The sequence below is a fragment of the Lampetra fluviatilis genome, chromosome 60 (assembly GCF_964198595.1).
Source record: "Lampetra fluviatilis chromosome 60, kcLamFluv1.1, whole genome shotgun sequence".
Lineage (NCBI taxonomy): Eukaryota > Metazoa > Chordata > Hyperoartia > Petromyzontiformes > Petromyzontidae > Lampetra > Lampetra fluviatilis.
The window spans coordinates 5,958,630-5,982,674 of NC_136334.1; the positions used below are offsets into that span (position 1 = coordinate 5,958,630).

Genomic DNA, 24,045 nt, shown 5'->3' on the forward strand with positions numbered 1-24,045 from the left:
ATGGGAGGTGGCGTTACCCTCACCGACATCGGGGGGTGGCCCGACACCGATGATAACGGCGTGCCGGGGGGTTTCGTGCCGGTGAAGGGCGACCCTCCGCCCACCCCAAAGTGGTACGATGAAGGAGCGAAAGAGAGAATGAAGAGGAAAAAAATGCCCAAAATTGGGCTCGAGCCCGGGGAGGCCCCCGTTCCGGGAACGTCGGTGGACACCGTAGGGTAGGTTGGCGCCGACGGGAAAGCTGATGGTGATGACTTGGAGGACGATCTGGACAAGGCGGAGTACCCCCAGAAGTTTGGAGGTTGGAGGAATGAGGCTAGGCCGGGGGAGTGCACGCCCAAAGCCCTCCTCTTGCGGTTGAAGAAGACGGAAAGGAAGAAAAAGAGGAATGTGGTGAGGGAGCTGACGAAGGCTTTCCCCGATAAGCGCTCCCTTGTGGAGGTGGTAACGGACGTGCACTGGGAGCCACACAGTTACGGTTTCAGCGATCGGGAGGCCAACTGGGTGTTGGATTTATTGGTCGAAACGGGGCCCCCCCCACCCCCCTCCAGCTCGGAGGACGAGAGGGACGAGAGCGGGAGGGAGGAGAGGGAGGCCGGGGAGAGGGAGGCCATGGAGGCCAGCGGCGACGCGCAGGTGAAGGCGGTGACTACGGGAGTGAAACAGTCAGACCCAGCCTTGCCCAGCCCGTCGTCGCAAGGGAGCAGGGTGAGCGTCGTCAGCGGCGGCGCCCCAAAGGGACAGGCGGAAAGGCCGATGAGCTGGCCTCCGATGCCCGAGATGGAGTGCTCCCCCGAATACCTCCTTGGTTTCCTGAAATGGTCGTATGGGAGACGAAACATCCGCGTGCGGGACAGTTTCCCCAACAGGGGGAACTTTATGAGCACAGCCCGGCGTGTGGTCCAGGACCCGAGCACGTTCGGATATAGTCGCCAGGAAATCTTCCGGATAAAGGCCTTGATGAACAAGGTCCGAAAACAGCCACCATCCCCCCCCATCACCCCCTTCTCCCCCGAGGCGTTGAAGAGGACACCACTACCCGCCGCCGCCAGCCGGGGAGAAGGGTGAGGAGGTGGGAGCGGAAGAGCTACTCTGCTAGGCAAAGGGGTGTGAGAGCCCGGATGACGAGCACACCCGGACACTGGCTGTGAGCGGTGATGACGTGGTGTGTGATGACGATGAGTGTTTATTGCCATAAAGGCAGGTACACTGAATGCTTTGAAAAGCAAAAGCACACCCGGACACTGGCTGTGGGGCGGTGGCGATGTGGTGCGGGATGATGTTGTACAATTATTGTTGCCATAAAGGCAGATAAACTGAATGAACTGGAATATTCCAGCGCAATTTGCGCTGGTGAAATAAAATTATAAAAGTCTCTCGCTCTCTCTCGTTCTTTCGTTCTCCCTCTCGCTCTCTCTCTTCCCCCCCCCCCCTCTCTCTACCCCCTTTCTCCCTACTCCGTGTCTATGTTCCCCCTATGTTTTCTATGTACATATTTGTAATATTATTCTTTTTTTTTATTACTACGACAAGTGCTGCATCTGCACCCAGCCCTTCCCGCAGTCCTACGGCCTCCGACGGGTAGCTCACGACACTCTCATTTCAAAATAGAATCCATGCATCATGCATTAATGTTAATGGACAGTCGGTTTGAACGTTTGTTAAAATTAATGAAATAACCCTTATGTGATTTGTGAATTGAAATATAATAACTCTGTGTGTGTCCTGTCTGTTGGACCACCTTATATGGTACCTCCTCCTCCTCATGCCGCATCTCCTCCGATCTGTTTCTCTCTCTCTCTCTCCCCTTTCTAGATTTGAAGCTTTCGTGACTGCAAGGATTCATATTCTTAGGTGTTTTCGGTAAAGTCACGTGGGTGAAAAATTCAAATTCAAATTTATAAAAGTAAAATAAAATAAAAATCACGACGTTTCGGAGGCAACACAAGCTTCCGTCTTCAGGTGAAACCATCACAGCACGATTGCTGTATCAAGTGAGATGAATTCCAAGAAAACCGTCCTTGTTTGACCTTGTTATCTCGGCATCTCTTGAGGAAGGCCAGCGTCTCGAGAAACTGTGACTTCTTGTCTCGTCTGTTAAAAACTCTAACAGATAGGTGGAATTCCTCCCCGTAGAGGGCATTAATTCTAGATTTGAAGCTTTCGTGACTGCAAGGATTCTTACTCTTAGGTTTTTTCGGTAAAGTCACGTAGGTAAAAAATTAATAAAAGTAAAATAAAATAAAAATCACGACGTTTCGGAGGCAACACAAGCTTCCGTCTTCAGGTGGAACCGTCACAGCACGATTGCTGTATCAAGTAAATGAGAAATTCCAAGAGATACTACCCCGTATATATACACATGAGCCACACACACTATGATAGCTCAACCAAGTGGCGGCTTACCATCACGTGGACATTTCTAGAAGCCACGTGACTCTAAACGCGTGACGTTTGAGTCTAGACGCGGAAGGGGAAACCCGAGGACTCTGAGAAAAATCCACGCGACCATCGGGAGAGAGATACAGCAAACTCCAAATATACAGCAGCAGGCGTCAGGGTTGGGATCGAACCCACGACCACCTGTAGACCAGGCGAGGTAGTTAACATCTCCTAGCCACCGTGATGCTGATGAGAGGGAGACACGCAAACTCCAAATATACAGCAGCAGGCGTCAGGGTTGGGATCGAACCCACGACCTCCTGTAGACCGGGCGAGGTAGTTAACATCTCACCACAGAGAGAGACACGCAAACTCCACATATACAGCAGGCGTCATGGTCAGGATCAAACCCACGACCTCCTGTAGACCAGGCGAGGTAGTTAACATCTCACCACGGAGAGAGAGAGACAAGCAAACTCCACATATACAGCAGGCGTCATGGTCAGGATCGAACCCACGACCTCTTGTATACGAGGTGAGATAGTTAACATCTCACCACGGAGAGAGAGAGACACAGCAAACTCCAAATATGCAGCAGCAGGCGTCAGGGTTGGGATCGAACCTAGGATCCTCCTAGGATCCTCCTGTATACCAGGCGAGGTAGTTAACATCTCGCTAGGAACCCGGCCACCCGAGTTCGATTCCCACTCACGGCCAACACCAAGTGACGATTATCTGAACCGGTCCTGGGCCTCCCCTAGGTCGACTCAGCCTCCATCTCTCGCCTCTATCTTTATTTAATCCTTTATATTAAGTTCACTTGCTTGCTTGCTTGCGCGCTTACGACCGTGCAAATCTTTCGGTCGTTTTTTTAACCCACTTCCCGTGATCCAATCGAGCTGACAATTTGCACACATACTCGTTGTGCGTGACAATTTATTTTGGTGAAAATTTTTTTCCAAAATTTTACACTTTTTAGGAAAAAATAAATTTGATTTAATTACCAATTGCTTAATGGTGGCAGGCAATCATCTGACCCATAGGTGGCAGCCATCTCAAGCCAGAGGACGAGAGGACTCTAGCCGCCACGCATATAAAGGATTTATAGTGAAAAACTTTGTTTTTACGGGTTAATTTTTTGACGATGCAGAGGAAACAAGAAGATGCTCGGTGTAGTCAGCACTTTGCTTCGTTCGTCATTTAGTTCCAATGCTTTGTGTGCCCTCCCCCCCTTCCCGTTTTTAAATGAAATATTTCACGAAAGATTTTACGCTCTGCTCTCCTTATCTCTTCCCTCTCTCTCTCTACCCCCCTCTCACTACCCTCCCCCCTCTCTCTACCCACTCTCACTCTACCCACCCTCTCTACCCACCCTCTCTCTCTACCCCCCCCCCCTCTCTCTACCCCCCCCCCCCTCTCTCTACCCCTTCTCTCTCTCTCTACCCCCCTCTCTCTACCCCCACCCCTCTCTCTACCCCCCCTCTCTCTCTCTCTCTACCCCCCTCTCTCTACCCCCCCCTCTCTCTACCCCCCCTCTCTCTCTCTCTCTACCCCCCTCTCTCTACCCCCCCCCTCTCTCTTTACCCCCCCCCGCTCTACCGCCCCCCTCTCTCTTTACCCCCCCCCCGCTCTACCCCCCCTCTACCCCCCCTCTCTCTCTACCCCCCCCCCTCTCTCTACCCCCTCTCTCCCTACTCCAAGTCAATGTTCCCTCTTCTTCTCTCTCCCCCCTCCTTCCATCTCCCCCTCTCTCTCTCTTTTGGCAGCGGGAAGTTTTATTGAACAGAGCAAGCGGGTGAATAATTATTCATTTCAAACCATGTGGCAACGGGGGTCTCTCTGTGGCGATAAACCACGACATGGGCCACCGAAAAGCCAAAAGAGCAATTGGGACTGGAAAATCACACCGCAGATTGGCTCAGTGGGACGAAGAATTGTGAATGTTAAACCGTTTGCTCATCATTGTCGATTTAAGCAGCAGTGTGGATGGATCAGAGGTCGCAAACGGGTTTTCATTCCTTACCCGTACCCGGCCGCACCAGGGTCGCAAATGGGTACCCGTACCCGTACCCGGCTGGGTACAGGTACCCGTTCCCTACCCGTACCCTACCCGAAATGAGTGACAAACGGTTACTCACCAGTGACTCACGGCCTACCCGTACCCGTACCCGGCCGCACCAGGGTCGCAAACGGGTACCCGTACCCGGCCGGGTACGGGTAGCCGGGTATCAGGTAGGGTACGGGTATCGGGTACCCGTTTGCGACCTCTGGGATGGATGCACGAGAGGAGGAATTCCTTGATAGCGGAACAAGTCGAGGAAGGGTGCAGTCCTCTGCTTCGGTCTCTCTCTCCCTCTCTCCCTCCCTCTCTGCCTCCCTCTCTGCCTCTCTCTCTCCGTGAGCGAGCTAACAATGTCGCAGCAGCGCCTTACAAGTTGACACGAAACGGGCCCCCAGGCGCTGTACACGGCAACATCGTGGAGTATACATTCATAGATTTGAAGCTTTCGTGACTGCAAGGATTCATAGTCTTGGTTTTTTCGGTAAAGTCACCATGTAGGTAAAAAATGAAATTAAAATTAATAAAAATAAAATAACAAAAAATCACGACGTTTCGGAGGCAACACAAGTCTCCGTCATCAGGTGGGACCGTCACAGCTGAATTTGCTGTATCAAGTGAGGCAGGGATTCCAAGATGCAAGTTCTTAAATACAAGTTAAGGGGGAGGAGGGGGGAGGAGCTTATCAGAATGTGGTAGCCAATGAATGGAACGTATTGGGAGGGGGGGCAGGGCTAAAAGAGATCACGTGGTGTTCCATTCATTTAAAGGGTAAAAACCGACTACTATATTTTGCCACTGGTAAAGGAGATGTCTCATAGTGTAAATGCTTACCCCGAGCTCTCAATACTCTGATAGTGCGGTATAAAATTAATTATTTCACTTTTATTTATTTTAATTAAAACATTTTACCTACGTGACTTTACCGAAAAAACCTAAGAATATGAATCCTTGCAGTCACGAAAGCTTCAAATCTACGATAGGTGACGTTCCGGGCAACAGCCCTTCTTCATGGCGCATGCGTAAAAAGTGGCGGTTGGTGGGCACGAAGCCACGCAAGCGTTCACGTCAAGGAAGCTGATGAACGCCGCCGTCTCCCCCACCCACCCACCCCCGACACATCAAGTCATTAAACATTCAAAAGACGTTTCACTGAACAGACGACTGGCTGATGGGAGGGAGGGGGGGGAGGTCATCCCACCGATTACCAACCAAGGTCATCGGAAAATATCCTGGCAAGACGCCGTCATGTCTCTTCCTCTCTCTTCTTTTTTCTCGCTCCCTCCCTCTCTCCCTCCCTCCCTCCCTCTCTCCCTCTCTCCCTCCCTCTCTTCTGTTTTATTTTTTATTTTTACGATCAGTGGAAACAAGAAGATGCTCGGTGTATTCGGCACTTTGCTTCGTTCATCATTTCGTTCAAAAAAAATTTAAACTTTGCTTTATGTAAAACCCCAACCTCTCGCTCACTCTCTCGCTCACTCTCTCGCTCACTCTCTCGCTCACTCTCTCGCTCACTCTCTCACTCTCTCGCTCACTCTCTCGCTCACTTTCTCGCTCACTCTCTCGCTCACTCTCTCGCTCACTCTCTCGCTCACTCTCTCGCTCACTCTCTCACTCTCTCGCTCACTTTCTCGCTCACTCTCTCGCTCACTCTCTCGGTCACTCTCTCGCTCACTCTCTCACTCTCTCGCTCACTCTCTCGCTCACTTTCTCGCTCACTCTCTCGCTCACTCTCTCACTCTCTCGCTCACTCTCTCGCTCGCTCTCTCGCTCACTCTCTCGCTCACTCTCTCGCTCACTCTCTCGCTCACTCTCTCACTCTCTCGCTCACTTTCTCGCTCACTCTCTCGCTCACTTTCTCGCTCACTCTCTCGCTCACTCTCTCGCTCACTCTCTCGCTCACTCTCTCACTCTCTCGCTCACTCTCTCGCTCACTTTCTCGCTCACTCTCTCGCTCACTCTCTCACTCTCTCGCTCACTCTCTCGCTCACTCTCTCGCTCACTCTCTCGCTCTCTCTCGTTCTGCACGCAGCCCTTCTCGCAGTCCGACGGCCTCCGACGGGTAGCTCATATCAGCATGCAGAGCTCCCCGTCATCTGCCACCGAGCACACGGCCTCCTCCATCGCCCACTGCTCCTTAAAGGCCGGCACGGCGTGGGTCAGCCGCGCATGGCGGAACTCCAGCCCACACTCCCTGGCTGTCTCTCTCTCCCTTTTTTCCTCTCTCTTCCTCTAACGCCCCATCTCTCTCTCTCCCTCTCAATGGCAAAACAAATATAGTAAAAATTGTCATGCTCTCCGCCCACTCTCTTTCTCTCGACAATTCTTCCCTGTTATTCTGGTTTGTTCACGGATGGGATGGAAGCGGTTCGAATGTCGTTGTTGTTGTTGTTGTTTGACGTTGAGAGATAAAGTTCCACGCGACAACATCGATTTACAAAATATTAAAAAGTGACAGGGCGCCAAAAGACAAGAGCGTTTAAATTCCCGGGCAAATAGATTCGCAAGCACGGCTGTTGACTTATCAGAAATAGCCGTGCGAACCTTCTCCAAGTTACAAAATAGTTTTATTTCCTCTAAATTTTGTCATTTTTTTGCATAAGGGTACTCAGCCCGCTATTCGTTCGCGCAGGGAAGCCTCATCGAGTCTCAAGACTCTTTACGTTCATAGGAAGGCTGGTTCTTCTTCTTGGTTCTTTCGGTAAAGTCACGTGGAAGGGAAGTAATAAATAATAAAAATAAAACATAATAAAATCATTCTCACGACGTTTCGGCCACAACGCAAGCAGCCGTCCTCAGGTGAAGACCAGGTGTGTCGGGGAGACAGCGTCTGAAGGCTTGTGCCAAGTGTTTCGCAGTCGGTAGGGCATTGCTTCTGCTGCTGCCGGTTAGACCGCTCGGCATTGTATGTATGGATATATTGAACTTCTTTCGCACCGTGCTAATCTGTGGGTCTCTGTGTATGTGTAGTGACATCGCTGGATGTCACTATGCTGTGGGTGCAGTACCGGCCCTAGAGGGGCACGGTGTGTGCTGGATAATAGACCTGGATGGCACCAGGCTGTCAGTGCAGTACCGGCCCTACAGGACAGGGTGTGTGGGTGCCGACCGAAGGATGGGGTTGCGTGAGGCCACGGCACTCTGGTTGATCCGGGGGCTAGGGGGGGGTCACGTGATTGGGACCCAGATCCTTCCCGAGGGTTCTGGAAGGTGGGCGTGGCCAAGGGCGAAGCCGGCCACGCCCACAGAGACTAAAAGCTGGGTCCCGAGAGAGACCAGGGTTGTTCATCCCGGACGATCTCCGTTCAACGAGTCTTCCAGCACGTGGACCCGGGCAGACGTTGTAGTCCCGGGTCCGTAGTAACAGTTACGTGGTAACTAGCCTTTATCTCTGCCACGGAACCTGCCCGGCACCACTGCCGTGTCGTCCGGATGATACAAACGAACTCCCACGGCCAACACGCGGACCCGCCGATCGTAGGCTGACTTTACTGAACCCATTTCATCATCATCTTCGTCATCGTCGTCATCGTCATCATCATCACCATCATCGTCGTCATCACTGTGGTCGTTAACATCACCTTCATTGTCATCGTCGCCATCATTGTCGTCATCATGATCATAATCGTCATCGTCATTGTCGGTCTTCATCATCATCGTCGTCGTCGTCGTCATTGTCGTCGTCGTCATCGTCGTCATCATTGTCATAATCATGATCATAATCGTCATTGTCATCGTCGGTCTTCATCATCATCGTCGTTATCGTCGTCGTCATCATTGTCATCGTCATCATCGTCGTCATCATCATCATTGTCGTCATCATCACGTATGATTTACACCACACCTGCCGTGGTGAGAGAGTGTGGGGGTGGTGGTGAGGGTTGGGTTCGCTCACTCACCTTGGCCTCCTCGATGGTCACGATGCTGTACGGCGCCTGCGTCGGCTTCGACGACGGATCTCGCTCGTGCGCCCCCGGCGATGCCGACAGCCAGTTCTCGCTCGCCTTCCCCCGCCACACGCCGGCACCGCCACCGCCGCCGCCTCCGCCGCCGTTCTTGACGCGCCCGCCGCGACACCGCAGGGCGAGCACCACGGCAACAATGAGCAGGATGACGATGGCCGCCCCGGCCGCCATTGCCACTAAGATGGTGTATCGCCCGGCCCTGGACCCCTCTGGCCCCGCGGACGAACCGGCGCCGGCCCTGCCACCGCCACCACCGCCCCCCGCCGGCCCGGCGGCGTCGAGCGGCAGCCGGTTGCTCCGGGCGACCATCTCGCGCACCAGGGCCGCGTCGCCCAGCGTCTCGTTCACGAAGAGGTGGAGGAGCGCCAGCGCGCTCAGGGGCTCCGGGAAGCCGCCGTCGCTCACCCGCACCGCCACTCGGTGGAGGCCCCTGTGCTCGGGGCCGAGGGCCCGCGACAGCGTCACGTTGCCGGTCGACGGGTCGACGGCGAAGAGGGGCCGCCGTTCGGCCCCGCCGCCCCCGCCGGAGCCACCGCCGCCGCCGCCGACGACGCTGTAGGAGAGCGCGGCATTGGGTCCACCGTCGCCGTCGAGCGCCACGATCTCGGCAACTTGGGTGCCGGGCCCGGCAGCGGGCGAAACGACGCGGAAGCTCGAGTTGGTGGCGGGCATGAGCACGACAGGGGCGTTGTCGTTGACGTCCATCACGTGGATGGCGACGCGCGCCGTCGCGCTGCGGGGCGGCTCACCGGCGTCCGTCGCCCGCACGTCGAACTCGTACGCGGACACCCGCTCGCGGTCGAACGAGGCGTTGGCGCGGATCATGCCCGTCACCGGGTTGATGGCGAACACGTCGCTGTCGCGCACCAGCGAGAAGGTGACCAGGGCGTTGCGGCCCTCGTCCGCGTCGGTGGCGCTCAGCACGCCGACGGTGCTGTAGCTGGGCAGGTTCTCCGACAGGAAGAAGTTGAACTCGCGGCTGGCGAAGCGCGGCGGGTTGTCGTTGCGGTCGAGCACGCGCAGGAACACCGTCGCGTCGCCCTCCAGCGCCGGCGTGCCGCCGTCTCGCGCCACCACCGTGAACCGGTAGAGCGCCGTCTCCTCGCGGTCGAGCGGCTCGCTCACGGTGAGCGCGCCGGTGGCCCGGTCGAGCCGGAGCACGGGCGGCGCGCGGGGCCCCAGCTCGTAGGTGAGGGCGCCGTTGGCGCCGCCGTCGCGGTCGAACGCGCGCAGCGTGAGCACGGCGGCGCCCGGCGCGCCGTTCTCGTACACCGACGCGTTGATGACGGCCGGGGCGAAGTAGGGCCGGTTGTCGTTCTCGTCGCGCAGACGCACGCGCACCGTCGCCGAGCCCGACAGGCTCGGAGCGCCGGTGTCGGATGCCACCACCCGCACGTCGTACTCCTGCCTGGCCTCGAAGTCGAGCGCGCTGGACGTCTCCAGCAGGTAGTGGTTCGCGTTGTTGGGGTAGGCCCGGCGCAGGCGGAACGGCGGCGCCGACGCCGCCGGCCCGCCGCCGTCGGCGCCCTCCACGCGGCACGTCACCGCCCCGTTCTGCTCCGCGTCCGGGTCGCTCACCTCGACGAGCGCCACCGGCGTGCCGGGCGGCGCCGCCTCGGACACCTCGACGGCTCCGTCGACGGGCGCCGCGATGGCGTGCACGGCCACGGCCGGCGCGTTGTCGTTGACGTCGGCCAGCACCACCACCACGGTGGCGGTGGCGGGAGTCGGAGACGGGCCCCGATCAGCAGCGAGCACCAGCAGCCGGTGCGACGGTGCCTCCTCGCGGTCGAGCGCACCCCGCACCCGCACCTCTCCCGTCGCGGGGTCCACCTCGAACAGGCGGGCCGACGCCGGCGCCGTGCGCGGCGCCAGCGAGTAGACCACCTCGCCGTTGGCGCCGGCGTCCGGGTCGGAGGCGCTCGGACGAGCCACGGGCGTCCCCGGCGGAGCGTCCTCGGGCACCGTCGCCTCGAGCTGGTCGCGCTCAAACGCCGGCGAGTTGTCGTTGAGGTCGCCGACGATCACGCGGAGGACGGCCGTGCCGGTGCGCGGGGGCCGCCCGCCGTCCTCGGCGCGCAGGCGCAGCTCGTAGGAGTCCCGGCGCTCGCGGTCGAGCGGGGCCCGCACCACGAGCTGGGGAGACTTTTCGGCGTCGGCGCTGTCGACCACCTCGAGGGCGAAGGCGTCGTCGCGACGCGCCAGCGAGTAGCGCTGCACGCCGTTGCGGCCCGCGTCAGCGTCGGTAGCCGTGGGAAGCGGGAAGCGGGCACCCAGCGGCGAGTTCTCGGGCACCGTCACGTTGAGCACCGGCGCCGAGAACATCGGGGAGTTGTCGTTGATGTCCTCCAGGTATATGCGCACCTGCACGTGATGTGGGAATAGACGCAAGTTGTTAAATCTTAAAAAAAATTTAATGAATATAAACTTCATGAGACCTCCTTTACCAGTGTAATAAAGGTTGTGGAAGCGACTTCTGGAATCCGGTCTTTATTTGTCTTTCGTTCACAACACTCCCATCTTACTCCTTCATGCTGCTGACAGACAGCATGAGAGGGAAAGAGAGAGAGACACGCGCGGCCACGTGGCAGCCTGGACCACGTGGCAGCCTGGACCACGTGGCAGCCTGGACCACGTGGCAGCCTGGACCACGTGGCAGCCTGGACCACGTGGCAGCCTGGACCACGTGGCAGCCTGGACCCCGCTCCAGTGTGGCCTCACCCACGTGTTGTCCGTCTCCACACCTTTTAATACCCGGGTCACGTGGTACCTTTCCACCAATCCTGGTTAACCTCTATGGAATCTTCTAGACTCCATCGTACGCTCCCAGGACCAAGCCCCTGACTCGTCCCCCCATTGGCTGTGGCTAAAGCCAGCAGAACCAATCCTCTACTTACAGATGTCACCTTCCGATTACGTCAGGGCCACGCCCCTAGAGACTTCGTCCCATTGGCTATGGGCCAGGACCGGCAGAGCCAATCATCGTAACGAGGTGTGATGCATCAGCAACCCGGATATATCCTCACATTACACCAGTGGCAAAATATAGTAGTAGGTTTTAACCCTTTCAACTGCTTCAAAAACTGACACCTTTATACAAGGCATCATGTTTGCAATAACCACAACACAAGCAGTCGAAATGCAAACAAAAAGAAACAACTCTGATGATGATAATGATATGCACTGTCCTTGAAGTTGATTGGTCCACACACGAGACAGCTTTTCTTAGAGCCTAGTCTCACATGGTGTTGGACCAGATTACTGAGAGCTCGGGGTAAGCATTTATACTATGAGACATCTCCTTTACCAGTGGCAAAATATAGTAATAGGTTTTTACCCTTTCAACTGGTACAAAAACTGACACCTTTATACAAGGCATCATGTTTGCAATAACCACAACACAAGCAGTCAAAATGCAAACAAAAAGAAACAACTCTGATAATGAGCTGTCTCGGGTGTGGACCAATCAACTTCAAGGACAGTGCATATCAATATCGTTATCAGAGTTGTTTCTTTTTGTTTACATTTTGACTGCTTGTGTTGTGGTTATTGCAAACATGATGCCTTGCATAAAGGTGTCAGTTTTTGTACCAGTTGAAAGGGTAAAAACCTATTACTACTATGAATATAAACTATTTTGATTTTTACCGGGTGAGGCTCACCACTGAGCATTGTAGATCTTTGTGCAGAAGTGACTCTGGCTATTGCAAATGAAATAATATTTCGTCGCGAAAACCTGCGTGTTGAACTGGTAAACACGGGGCATATCACCAGAATCGGTCCAAGCAAAAAGCCTGATGATAGTTTGGCAAAAGGGACGATACGATTATCGTGAAATAAACGAATAAAAAAACTACAAATTATTTATTTTACCAGGTAAGGTCCCACTTAGCTATATCGCTCTTTGAATAAAAGCAAACTGGCTATCACAAATGACAGCTCGACTAAGTGGCTTACTACGTGGAAAATTATAGCATGCGTCTATATATGGAGGGGAAAACCGGAGGGAAAAGGAGGAAAATCCCACACGACCACACGGAGAACATGCAAACTCCATATGTATGGCAGGCATCGGAGTCGGGATCGAACCCACGACCTCCTGCATACAAAGCTCTCTTGATCCAGAGTCAACGAACGAACGACCGAGCTCTCTCCCTCCCACCCTCCCTCTCTGTGTCTCTTTTACAGCTGCTGAACAAGAGCCGTTGCCTGAAACGTCGGCCGCTCTCGCATTTTAACCCCAACCTTCAGTTCGCTGAAAAGTGCCGCAGCTCGTTAGCCAATCACAGCAATCCCTCACAACAGCCGTTGACAGTGTGCTGTTCGTGAGCGGAGAGCACCTATGAAGGCCTTTGCCCCCCCGACCCCCGACCCCCTACCGTGCTGATGTTTCCACACACCACAGCTAGGCACTCATTTAAGGCCGAGTGGACCTCGGGGAGGCCCAGAACCGGTGAAGATAATCGTCAGCGCGAGCGGGAATGGAGCACGGGCTGACGGGTTCGGTTCTTCATTCTCGCGATAACCCCATCACCCGCTCTCTCACTCTCACTGTCTCTCTCTCACTCACTCTCTCTGTCTCTGTCGCTCGCTTTCTCTCACCCCCTCACTCTCTCTGTCTCTCGTTCTTTTTTTTTACAATGAGAGAAAACAAGAAGATGCTCGGTCTTCTTGGTTCCTTCGGTAAAGTCACGCATTAGGGAAATAATAAAGTAATAAAAATTTAACATTATAAAATAATGTATTTTATTATGTTTATTTTTTATTATAAAATAATGTATTTTATTATGTTTTATTTTTATTATTTTATTATTTCCCTTCTACGTGACTTTACCGAAAGAACCAAGAAGATGAATCCCTGCAGTCACGAAAGAAGCTTTAAATCGAAAGATGCTCGGTGTTGTCGGCACTTTGCTTCGTTCATCATTTCGTGTTTTTTTTCAATGCTTTGCTTTATGTGCCCCCCCCCCCCTTTTTAAATGATCTCTCGTTCTCTATCTCTCCCTCTCTCTCCCTGGCTCTCTCTCTCTCCCTCTCTCCCTCCCTCTCTCTCCCGTTCTCTCCCTGGCTCTCTTTTTTTTTTGGTTCACATGCTTTATTTTACATATGAAAACTTACCACAAATGAAATCTAGAACATAAATTCACTCCCAACTACATTGGTAACATTTTAATTATGCAACATGGCAACCAATTCTACCCATACTTCACGTTCAAAACAAGCGCCAGATGCTTAATACCTGTAGGTAAGTTCACACAAGCAAACGAAAGCTTAAACATGAAATAAAACATATGCATAACATGCACTAAGGATTATCGTTCTATAATTATTACTTGAGAATATGGATGTTTTCCTTAAGCCATCTTTGCTATTGTTGTTTCTGTACCAGACTTACAATTGCATGTTTCCCGAAACATTTTCCCACCATCCCCTGTCTCTCTCTCCCTCTCTCTCTCTCTCCATCCCCTCGCCAAGATTGCAGTCGCCGACACGGCACCGACGACGGCGCTTCTGCGCGTGCCCGGCGCGGTGACAACCCCGGCGCTAATTTGGATGATTAATGCGCGCCGGAGAATGCGCCCCGGCATCCTGGCACCCCCACAAATATTCCTCCATCGCCCGCCCCCCTCAACCCCCGTTCCCCGTGCGTCTTCACGCTACAGCCTTGCCTGCTAATGAGGCGGGGGGCTCCACTCCGCACGGAGCTCCCAGACCCCCCCCCCCCGACCCCCATCCCCCCCCCCCCGACCCCCCCCCCCCCCGACCCCCATCCCCCCCCGCACCACCCACCCCCGAACTCCAAAGGACGGCCCCGCGACATCCCAAAAAAGCTCCATAGTTCATCGGGGTCCCGACTCTAATGCGGTTCACAACACCGCATTGCCGGGTCCTCATTTGAGGCCGAGTCGACCCAGGGGAGGCCCAGGACCGGTTCAGATTAACGTCACCGGTGACGTTGGTCGTGAGCGGGAATCGAACTCGGTTCGGTGGGTATCAAAGCGCAGCGCGCTAACCGCTACACTACGCACTACACACACACAGTACAAAGACAAAGATCCCTGGTACAGCCTTAACTGTAGGGGCAAGTGCTGTTAGCGAGCACATGATGAAGGCCGGCATGGCACACGAGGGGGTGGTGGGGGAACAGCACCACGCCCGGCCCCCCTTTGTCTCCCCAGTGCCGGTGTTTTAACACACCTCACCAGGTACTGATTTGAGGCTGAGTCGACCTAGGGGAAGCCCAGGACCAGTTCGTATAATCGTCACCGGTGTTGGCCGTGAGCGGGAATCGAACTCGGGTGGCCGGGTTCGTAGCGCAGTGCAAATGGTTGCACTACCACTCCTCACACACACACACAGAAACACGCACAGCGCATTCACACCCACTCTGCCATGTGAGAGCAATGCTTGTCACATGCAGGTCCATCTGACTGCCAGAGTTGGAGTGTAGCCAAATTAACCACAGAGAACAACGTTTAGATCTGTGATGTCCGCTTCCACGAGCCGTTCTGTGTGTGGACCAGAGTGTCACTTGAAGAAGAAGGGGTCTCAGAGGTAGATCTGTGGTGTCCACTTCCACGAGCCGTTCTGTGTGTGGACCAGAGTGTCACTTGAAGAAGAAGGGATCTCAGATGTAGATCTGTGGTGTCCACTTCTGTGAGCCGTTCTGTGTGTGCACCAGTGTTACTTGAAGAAGTCATCTCAGAGGTAGATCTGTGATGTGCGCTTCCACGAGCCGTTTTGTGTGTGGACCAGAGTGTCACTTGAAGAAGAAGTCATCTCAGAGGTAGATCTGTGATGTGCGCTTCCACGAGCCGTTTTGTGTGTGGACCAGAGTGTCACTTGAAGAAGAAGTCATCTCAGAGGTAGATCTGTGATGTGCGCTTCCACGAGCCGTTCTGTGTGTGGACCAGAGTGTCACTTGAAGAAGAAGTCATCTCAGAGGTAGATCTGTGATGTGCGCTTCCACGAGCCGTTTTGTGTGTGGACCAGAGTGTCACTTGAAGAAGAAGTCATCTCAGAGGTAGATCTGTGATGTGCGCTTCCACGAGCCGTTCTGTGTGTGGACCAGAGTGTCACTTGAAGAAGAAGTCATCTCAGATGTAGATCTGTGATGTGCGCTTCCACGAGCCGTTCTGTGTGTGGATCAGAGTGTCACTTGAAGAAGAAGTCATCTCAGATGTAGATCTGTGATGTGCGCTTCCACGAGCCGTTCTGTGTGTGTACCAGAGTGTCACTTGAAGACTTTTGGTAAATAAATAAATAACAATGACAGATTGTTTTTCCCACAAATTTATGATATTTTTGGTTTAACATTTTTGTCATGTTTATTCAATATTTGTAAAAAAAATTAAAAAAATTTTATATGTTTGTACGTTATATTTTTTATTTTAAACAAAATTACATATTTTTTAAATTACGTTTTCTTTTTTTCATAATTGTTTATAACATTAAAAAGATATTTATTTATTTATTAATTTCCCGATTTCTATACTTTTTAAAATATGTTTTTTTTATATATCTTTAAAATATAATTTTTCATATTTTTTCTATATTTTTAATACATTTCTTTCATAAAAAAAAAAATTCTCGTTTATATATTAATTATAACACGTTTTTATATATATACATTGAGGCCAATTAACCTCAATTATACCCCCGGCGTCTGCTGCTCCCAAATATTACCTCTCTCCTCGGGCACGAACACACAAAAATGACACGGTTAGGAACGCTGTTAACTACATGTGGGGGAGGTGGGGGGGGGGCATTGATTGCCGACTGATGGTCGACCTCATTTGCATCCCTTAATTACTCGCAATCGAAGCCGGATTCGTGATGATGAAGCGGGTGGGTCGGGGGCTGGGGGGGAGGGGGTGTGGGGGAAGGGGGGGAGGAGGGGGAGGAGGGGGGGAGCTGAAACGAAACTGCACCACCGATCCACTGACCAGCGCAGCGAAGTATGGTCTTTCTTTAGAACTGCTTTATTAAATCCTTTATATTAAGTTCACTTGCTTGCTTGCTTGCGCGCTTACGACCGTGCAAATCTTTCGGTCGTGTTTTAACCCACTTCCCGTGATCCAATCGAGCTGACATTTTGTTGCACACAGACTCGTTGTGCGTGACAATTTATTTTCGTGAAAAAAATTTTCCTAAATTTTCCACTTTTTAGGAAAAAAAAAATAATATTTAATTTAAAATACCAATGTGATAAAAATGAAACTCTTACTCAAGAAAAACAGAAATGAATAATAAAATAAAACCGATGCCACGCACATAAAGGATTTATAGTGAAAAACTTTGCTTTTACGGGTTAATTTTTTGTGTGTTTGGTTTGATTAGCCACTGGTCGGCTAACGTACGGCGTGAAAGAAGTTCAACACAAATAAAAATGGCTCGTTGCAATGACCGCCAAAGGCATGGAGGGGATGTGGGGGGAAGGGGGGGAAGGGGATTTGATCCAGCAGCGGATCGACCAAGCTGTGCACATTGTTATCATATATTTATTTGTTAATGATGACAAAACGTTATAGCCACCACGTGTCCAGCCTGACGTCACGCAGGCAATCTGCGACAAAAAGAGCTTTACGGATCATCGGATTTATTCATTTTTTGCCCCAGGATAAAAAATATATTTTTACTCGACGACCACATTATAATACTCAGATTGATGCTGCTGCTGCTGTTGTGGAGTGACTCACGCAGCCAGCTATGGCTGCAGGGTTTTGGTAGTACATGTTGTTTATGCCATTTATTGTGAAAATTCCATCACAGTTCCTATGACCGCTGTTTCATTGCCTTATTTTGGTGATTTCGAAAAGTTTACTGGTTTAGCCACGTTTGTTTGTTGTAGTACAGAGCTAGACTGATGGCCTTAATCTAAGTTGTCTTGTGGTTGTTGTTGTTGTTGTTGTTTGACTTGCATCCCACTGGGAATTGTGCACACAGCGTTGGTGTACGGTGCTTTTTTCTGAAATATTTTGCTGTCTTTTCTTGGATTTTCTGTTCGCACTCAGTCACATATTCACTTTAAGATGTTTTTTGTTCATGTTTTTGTTTTTTGTTTGTTGCGGTTGCACCCGATTGAAGAGCCGAATGGCTCACAGGGCTACACCAAATACTTGAACTTGAACACCCTCTCTAACCCCAACGTCACCACTACCCCCATTGTGACGTGGGGGGGAGGGGGAGAGGGGGTTAAGGCGTACACCTCTCGCGAGCCACGTGACGGACGGCGGATGTCGGCAAAAAAAAAATGACTGGGCAATTAGCAATCGAGGATTGCTGCTGTTGTACCGGAGGGGGATCATTTTTTCCGCTTAGCCGAGGGTTCCGTTTTACATTAAGGCCAGAGGCCCGTGCGGTGTGCGTGTGTGTGTGCTTACTCGTGTGTGCGTGCGTGCGTGAGGTGGTGATAATTAACTGAAGTAGACCAGCGACGGCGGATTATATTTATCTAGCCGTCTATAAATGCGACCCGCCATGTCTCCAGACGGGCGAGTGTAAGGGAACGTGTGAATCACAGAGGGCGAGATGAGGGAGAGAGATGCCGAAAACGGCGCCTTTAAATTCGTCTATATGAACGTTTATTATAAATAAATATTGGTCGCGAAAGCCTGCCACGTGTTAAACTAACACAAATAATACATTTCGATTTAAAGCATCTTTCGTGACTGCAGGGATTCATCTTCTTGGTTCTTTCGGTAAAGCCACGTGGAATGGAAATAATAAAATAATAAAAATAAAACATAATAAAATAATTCCCACGACGTTTCGGCCACAAATGCAAGCAGCCGTCCACAGGTGAAGAACAGGTCCTCAGGTGAAGAACAGGTCTGTCGGAAAGACAGACCTGTTCTTCACCTGAGGACGGCTGCTTGCGTTGTGGCCGAAACGTCATGAGAATTATTTTATTATGTTTTATTTTTATTATTTTATTATTTCCATTCTACGTGACTTTACCGAAAGAACCAAGAAGATGAATTCCTGCAGTCACGAAAGCTTTAAATCGAAATTTACTGTATCAAGTGAGGCAAAAATTCCAAGATGCAAGTTCTTAAATACAAGTTAAGGGGGGAGGAGGGGGGGAGGGGCTTATCTGAATGTGGTAGCCAATGAATGGAACGGAGACTTGTGTTGCCTCCGAAACGTCGTGATTCATAATTTTATTTCTATTTTTATTTTATTACTTATTTTTACCCACGTGACTTTAGCGAAAAAACCTAAGAGTATGAATCATCGCAGTCACGAAAGCTTCAAATCTAGAATTAAATTCGTCTGTTCAATTCACTCTGAGCGAGCGAGCGAGCGAGCGAGAGAGAAAGTTACAACTTGAAACGTGAGCCCTAAAAAAAACATCATTTCTATTTACCGGGGTAAGGTCCACTCAGTTATGTAAAGCTCACTTTTCAGAAACGACCCTGATGATCACAATCGATAGCTCGACGAAGTGGCTTATCATCACGAAGATTTATTGAAGCCAAATACTCTAAACGTGTACTCTTAGGTTTTTTTCGGTAAAGTCACGTAGGTGCAAATAAATAATGAAAGATAAATAATAAAAATTATAAAAGAAATAATAGAAATAAAATAAAAATCACGACGTTTCGGAGGCAACACAAGCTTCCGTCTTCAGGTGGAACCGTCACAGCACGATTGCTGTATCAAGTAAAAAGAAATTCCAAGAGACCCTTACTTGATACAGCTACCGTGCTGTGACGGTTCCACCTGAAGACGGAAGCTTGTGTTGCCTCCGAAACGTCGTGATTTTTTAAATTTTATTTCTATAATTTCTTTTATAATTTTTATTATTTATCTTTTATTATTTATGTTTTACCTACGTGACTTCACCGAAAAAACTAAGAGTATGAATCCTTGCAGTCACGAAAGCTTCAAATCTAAAACTCTAAACGCTTGTTCCGGGGGGCAGGGCAAACCCACGGGGCCCACGCTGCCCACTCGGGGACCACATTACAGCCCACGTGACCTCAACTTGACCCCACGTTACAGCCCACGTGACCCAACGTTATGCACGCGACACCACAATAGAGCCCACGTGACCCCAACGTGACCCCCTGACCCCACGTTACAGCCGACGTGACGCAACGTGACCCCAACGTGACCCCAACGTGACCCCAACGTGACCCCCTGACCCCACGTTACAGCCCACGTGACCCAACGTGACGCACGCGACCCCACGTGACAGCCCACGCTACCCCAACGTGACCCAAGCGACCCCACGTTACACCCCACGTGACCCCAATGTGACCCACGTGACACCCCACGTGACCCAACGTGACCCCCTGACCCCACATTACATCCCACGTGACCCCAACGTGACCCACGCGACCCCACGTTACACCCCACGTGACCCCAACGCGACCAACGCGACCCCACGCGACCCCAAAGCGACCCCACGTGACCCCACACTCACCTTGACGAGGCGGAAGTGCTCATTGGGCAGCACCACGACCTGCACGTCCACGTGGCAGGGGGCTCCGTCGCGACGCTCGGCGGGACCCGGGCAGGCGCGCTCGCGATCCAGCGGCACCTCCGTGGAGAAGACGTCGCCCGTGACGTTGTCCACGCGAACCATGGGGGGCCCGTCCGACTTGGACACAACCTTTGTTGGGGGGGGGTGGGGGGGGAGAGACGTACATAGGCACACGGAGAAAACCACACCTCTGTGTCGAGGCCTTGTCTCTCTCTGTCAAATTTAGCATTCTAAGGAAGAACGTAATCAACCAGGTAGGGTGTTGACTGTTATGTTATCCGACTCTCTGCTGTATTACATTACATTTCTAAGTATACTAGATTTGTGTTTCTATTTCATTTATACCTGATGATGATTGCTTGTGTTGCAATCGAAACGTCGTATGCTAGTATTTAATTTATTACTTTCTCTTTATACGTGACTTTACCGAAAGAACCAAAGAGTTATTCCTGCAGTCACGAAAGCTCCAAATTAAGTATAGGTAAGGGAGAGATTTAGATTTTACGAGTGGTGCTTCAAAAAACATTACGTCTTCAAGACTTCTGAGAATTTTGCAACGACGCCACGTGAAATGTGGGCTCTGGAGAACAACCGGGAGAAGATTCCAGGCATTGCGTTGACAATGACGGTGAACAAGTGGAGACTCGTTGACTTTTTGAAGCTATTAACATGCATTTATTATCACGTTACAATGTATGATCCATAGTGACAGGTTTTTACCCTTTCAACTGGTACAAAAACTGACACCTTTATTCAAGGCATCATGTTTGCAATAACCACAACACAAGCAGTCAAAATGCAAACAAAAAGAAACAACTCTGATGATGATAATGATATGCACTGTCCTTGAAGTTGATTTGTCCACACCCGAGACAGCTTTTCTTAGAGCCTAGTCTCCATTGATGTTGGACCAGATGACGCCAAAAGGCGGGGAGACTAGGCTCTAAGAAAAGCTGTCTCGGGTCGCAAATGGGTACCCGTACCGGGTACGGGTAGCCGGGTATCGGGTAGGGTACGGGTATCAGGTACCCGGTTGCGACCTCTGCTTTAGCCCACCGGTGTGTTGAAACGTGAAACCACAACATTTACAAAAATGTTCAGTAACTTTCGTTACGAATAGAATCGATCACCGCGCGTTACAACCGACCTTGTAGGAGAGTCGCACACCGCCACCGCCACCGCCACCAGCGGCACCACTGACAGCACCGGCAGTAGCCGATGGCTCCCGGAGGCCGAGGTCACGTGCCAGGCTGCCGATGAGCTTGCCGGGCGGTAGCTCCTCGGGCACGCGGTAGCTCACCTCATCGGCGAGGCCCCACGGTAGCGCCAGCAGCAGCAGCGGCAGCAGCGGGGCCAGCAGCGCCACCGCACACCGCAGGGCCCACATGGCGTACGGCGCTGCCCACGGGGAGAAACGAACGACGGCAATGATAATGGCGGCGACGATGATGACGACGATGACGACGACAACGACGATGATGATGACGATGATGATAACGACGACAACGATGATGGCAATGACAACAACGACGGCAATGATGACGACGACGACGATGATGATGATGACGACAACGATGATGATAACAATGACGACAACGACGGCAATGATAACAGCGACGACGACGATGATGACGACAACAACGACGATGATAACAATGACGACAACGACGATGATGACGACGACAACGATGATGACAATGACAACAATGCTGGCAATGATAATGGCGGCGACGACGATAACGACGATGATAACGGCGACGACAATGACGATGATGATGATGACGACAACGATGATGACAATGACAACAACGACGGCAATGATAACGGCGGCGACGATGACGACGACGATGATGATAACGACGACGACGATGATGATGATGACGACGACGATGATGTCAACAACGATGACGACAATGACAACAACAACAACGACGGCAATAACAACAATGATGACAACAATGACAACAGCGATGATGATGACAACGATAATCTCGACAACATCAACAACGACAACAACGATAACAGCGGCGACGACGATAACAATGCTGTCAACAATGACAACAACAATAGCAACAGCGACGTCAATGATAACAATGATAACAACAACGATTACGACAATGACAACAACAATAACAACAGCGACATCAATGATAACAATGATAACAACAACGATTACGACAATGATAACAACAGCGACATCAATGATAACAACGATAACAACAACGATTACGACAATGACAACAACAATAACAACAGCGACATCAATGATAACAATGATAACAACAACGATTACGACAATGATAACAATGATAACAACAGCGACATCAATGATAACAACGATAACAACAACGATTACGACAACGACAACAACGATAACAACAGCGACATCAATGATAACAATGATAACAACAACGATTACGACAATGATAACAATGATAACAACAGCGACATCAATGATAACAACGATAACAACAACGATTACGACAATGACAACAATGATAACAACGACAACAAAGGCAACAACAATAACAACAACAACGATGACGACAACGACAACAACAACAACAATAAGGACAGGCGTTGGTTGGACGACAGAGAAAGCCAGATGTTCGCTTCCATGGATCGCACTTGACATTCGAAGCGACTTTCATATTCATTTCGCACCGTACGTTAGCCGACCGTGCTAAATTGTGGGTCTCTGTGGGTCGTCTCTGTGTGTATCTCCATATCTATAAAAGGCAAAGTTGTGATTATGGGTGTCTGTTCAAAATGTTTAGCGTACTTCCCGACATGCAACAAACTGGAAATTTGCCATGTGGGTACTTTCCAGACTGTACACCAGAACCGGCCCTAGACCTTTGGGGGCCCTAAGCAAAATTTGGTTGGAGGCCCCTTTGATGTATGATTTTTTTCACCCACTAGCTAGCAGTGACTTTAGGGGGCCCTCTGCTGGCCACGGGGCCCTTTGCAATTGCAAGGGTCGCTTAGTGGCTGGGCCGGCTCTGCTGTACACCATGCAAACATTATAAAAAAAATACACTTTTGTTTTTTTTTGGTGGGGAGAGCTCCATAATTCATTGATTTTTTGAAACGGCAAGTGAGCTGTGACGTCACAACTGTCACGTGACCCGCGCATGTGGAGGCGTAACGCATTGTCGTGTAGAGGGGCTGGGTGGGGAGGGTGGGGCTGGGTGGGAGGTCGGAGGAGTGGTGCTAGGTGTGGGGTGGGAGGGGTGGGGCTGGGTGGGGAGGGGAGGGGCTGGTCACCCCGTGGTGCCCTTATAAAACTGAACGTTTAACCTACTCACCCCGGCTTGTGCCCGCCCTCACAGTCGGCCATATTTGCGGAATACACCACGCCGCCGTTGACCCTGCAGGCCATTGACCGAGCAACCCAACGTTCCTACCAGCTCCCTCCGCAGGAATGTGTTTTCTCAGAAGCGACCTGGCCACAAATGATAGCTCAACAAAGCGGCCCATCATTTGAACGTTTATGGCGGGCAAAATAAACGAAATAACCTCAATGCGTGTTTCTATTGTGTGTGTGTGGGAGGGGGGGAGGGTGTAGTGGGGGAGGGGGGGAGGGTGTAGTGGGGGAGGGGAGGAGGGTGTAGTGGGGGAACGGTAGTGTAGTGGTTAGCGCGCTACACTAAGAACCCGGCGACCCGAGTTCGATTCCCGCTCACGGCCAACACCGGTGACGATTATTTTAACCGGTCCTGGGCCTCCCCTAGGTCGACTCAGCCTCAAACGAGTAACTCGTGTGGTGTGTGAACATCGCCACTGGGGAGACAAAGGCGTGGTGAAGCCGGGTAGTACAGCTCGTATATTATATATTGAACTTCTTTTGCACCGTACGTGAGCAAACCGTGGCTAATCGGAGGTACGGGGGGGGGAGGGGGAGAGGACATGTATGTTAAATTTCGATTGAAAGCTTTCGTGACTGCAGGGATTCATCTTCTTGGTTCTTTCGGTAAAGTCACGTAGAATGGAAATAATAAAAAAATAAAGCATTACATTTTAATTATATATTTCTTTATGCTTTATTTTTATTATTTTATTATAAAAAATAAACTAATAATAATAAAACTTGATAAAATAATTATATTATGATCATTCTATTTTATTATGTTTTATTATTTTTTTCC

General features: G+C 51.1%; 1 protein-coding gene across 2 annotated transcripts in view; it reads right to left on the reverse strand.

The window, feature by feature from the left end:
* LOC144950918 (protocadherin-9-like) overlaps nt 1–24,045 on the reverse strand; it is a 152,462-nt gene that overhangs the window by 104,090 nt on the left and 24,327 nt on the right. For both annotated transcript variants that reach the window (XM_078881096.1, XM_078881094.1), the window contains exons 3-5: nt 21,045–21,295; nt 19,838–20,026; nt 8,341–10,770 (exon numbers count right to left, since the gene is read on the reverse strand). In XM_078881096.1, the coding sequence (XP_078737222.1) occupies nt 8,341–10,770; nt 19,838–20,026; nt 21,045–21,284 (2,859 nt within the window). In that variant the 5' untranslated portion in view covers nt 21,285–21,295. The remainder of the gene's footprint in view (nt 1–8,340; nt 10,771–19,837; nt 20,027–21,044; nt 21,296–24,045) is intronic.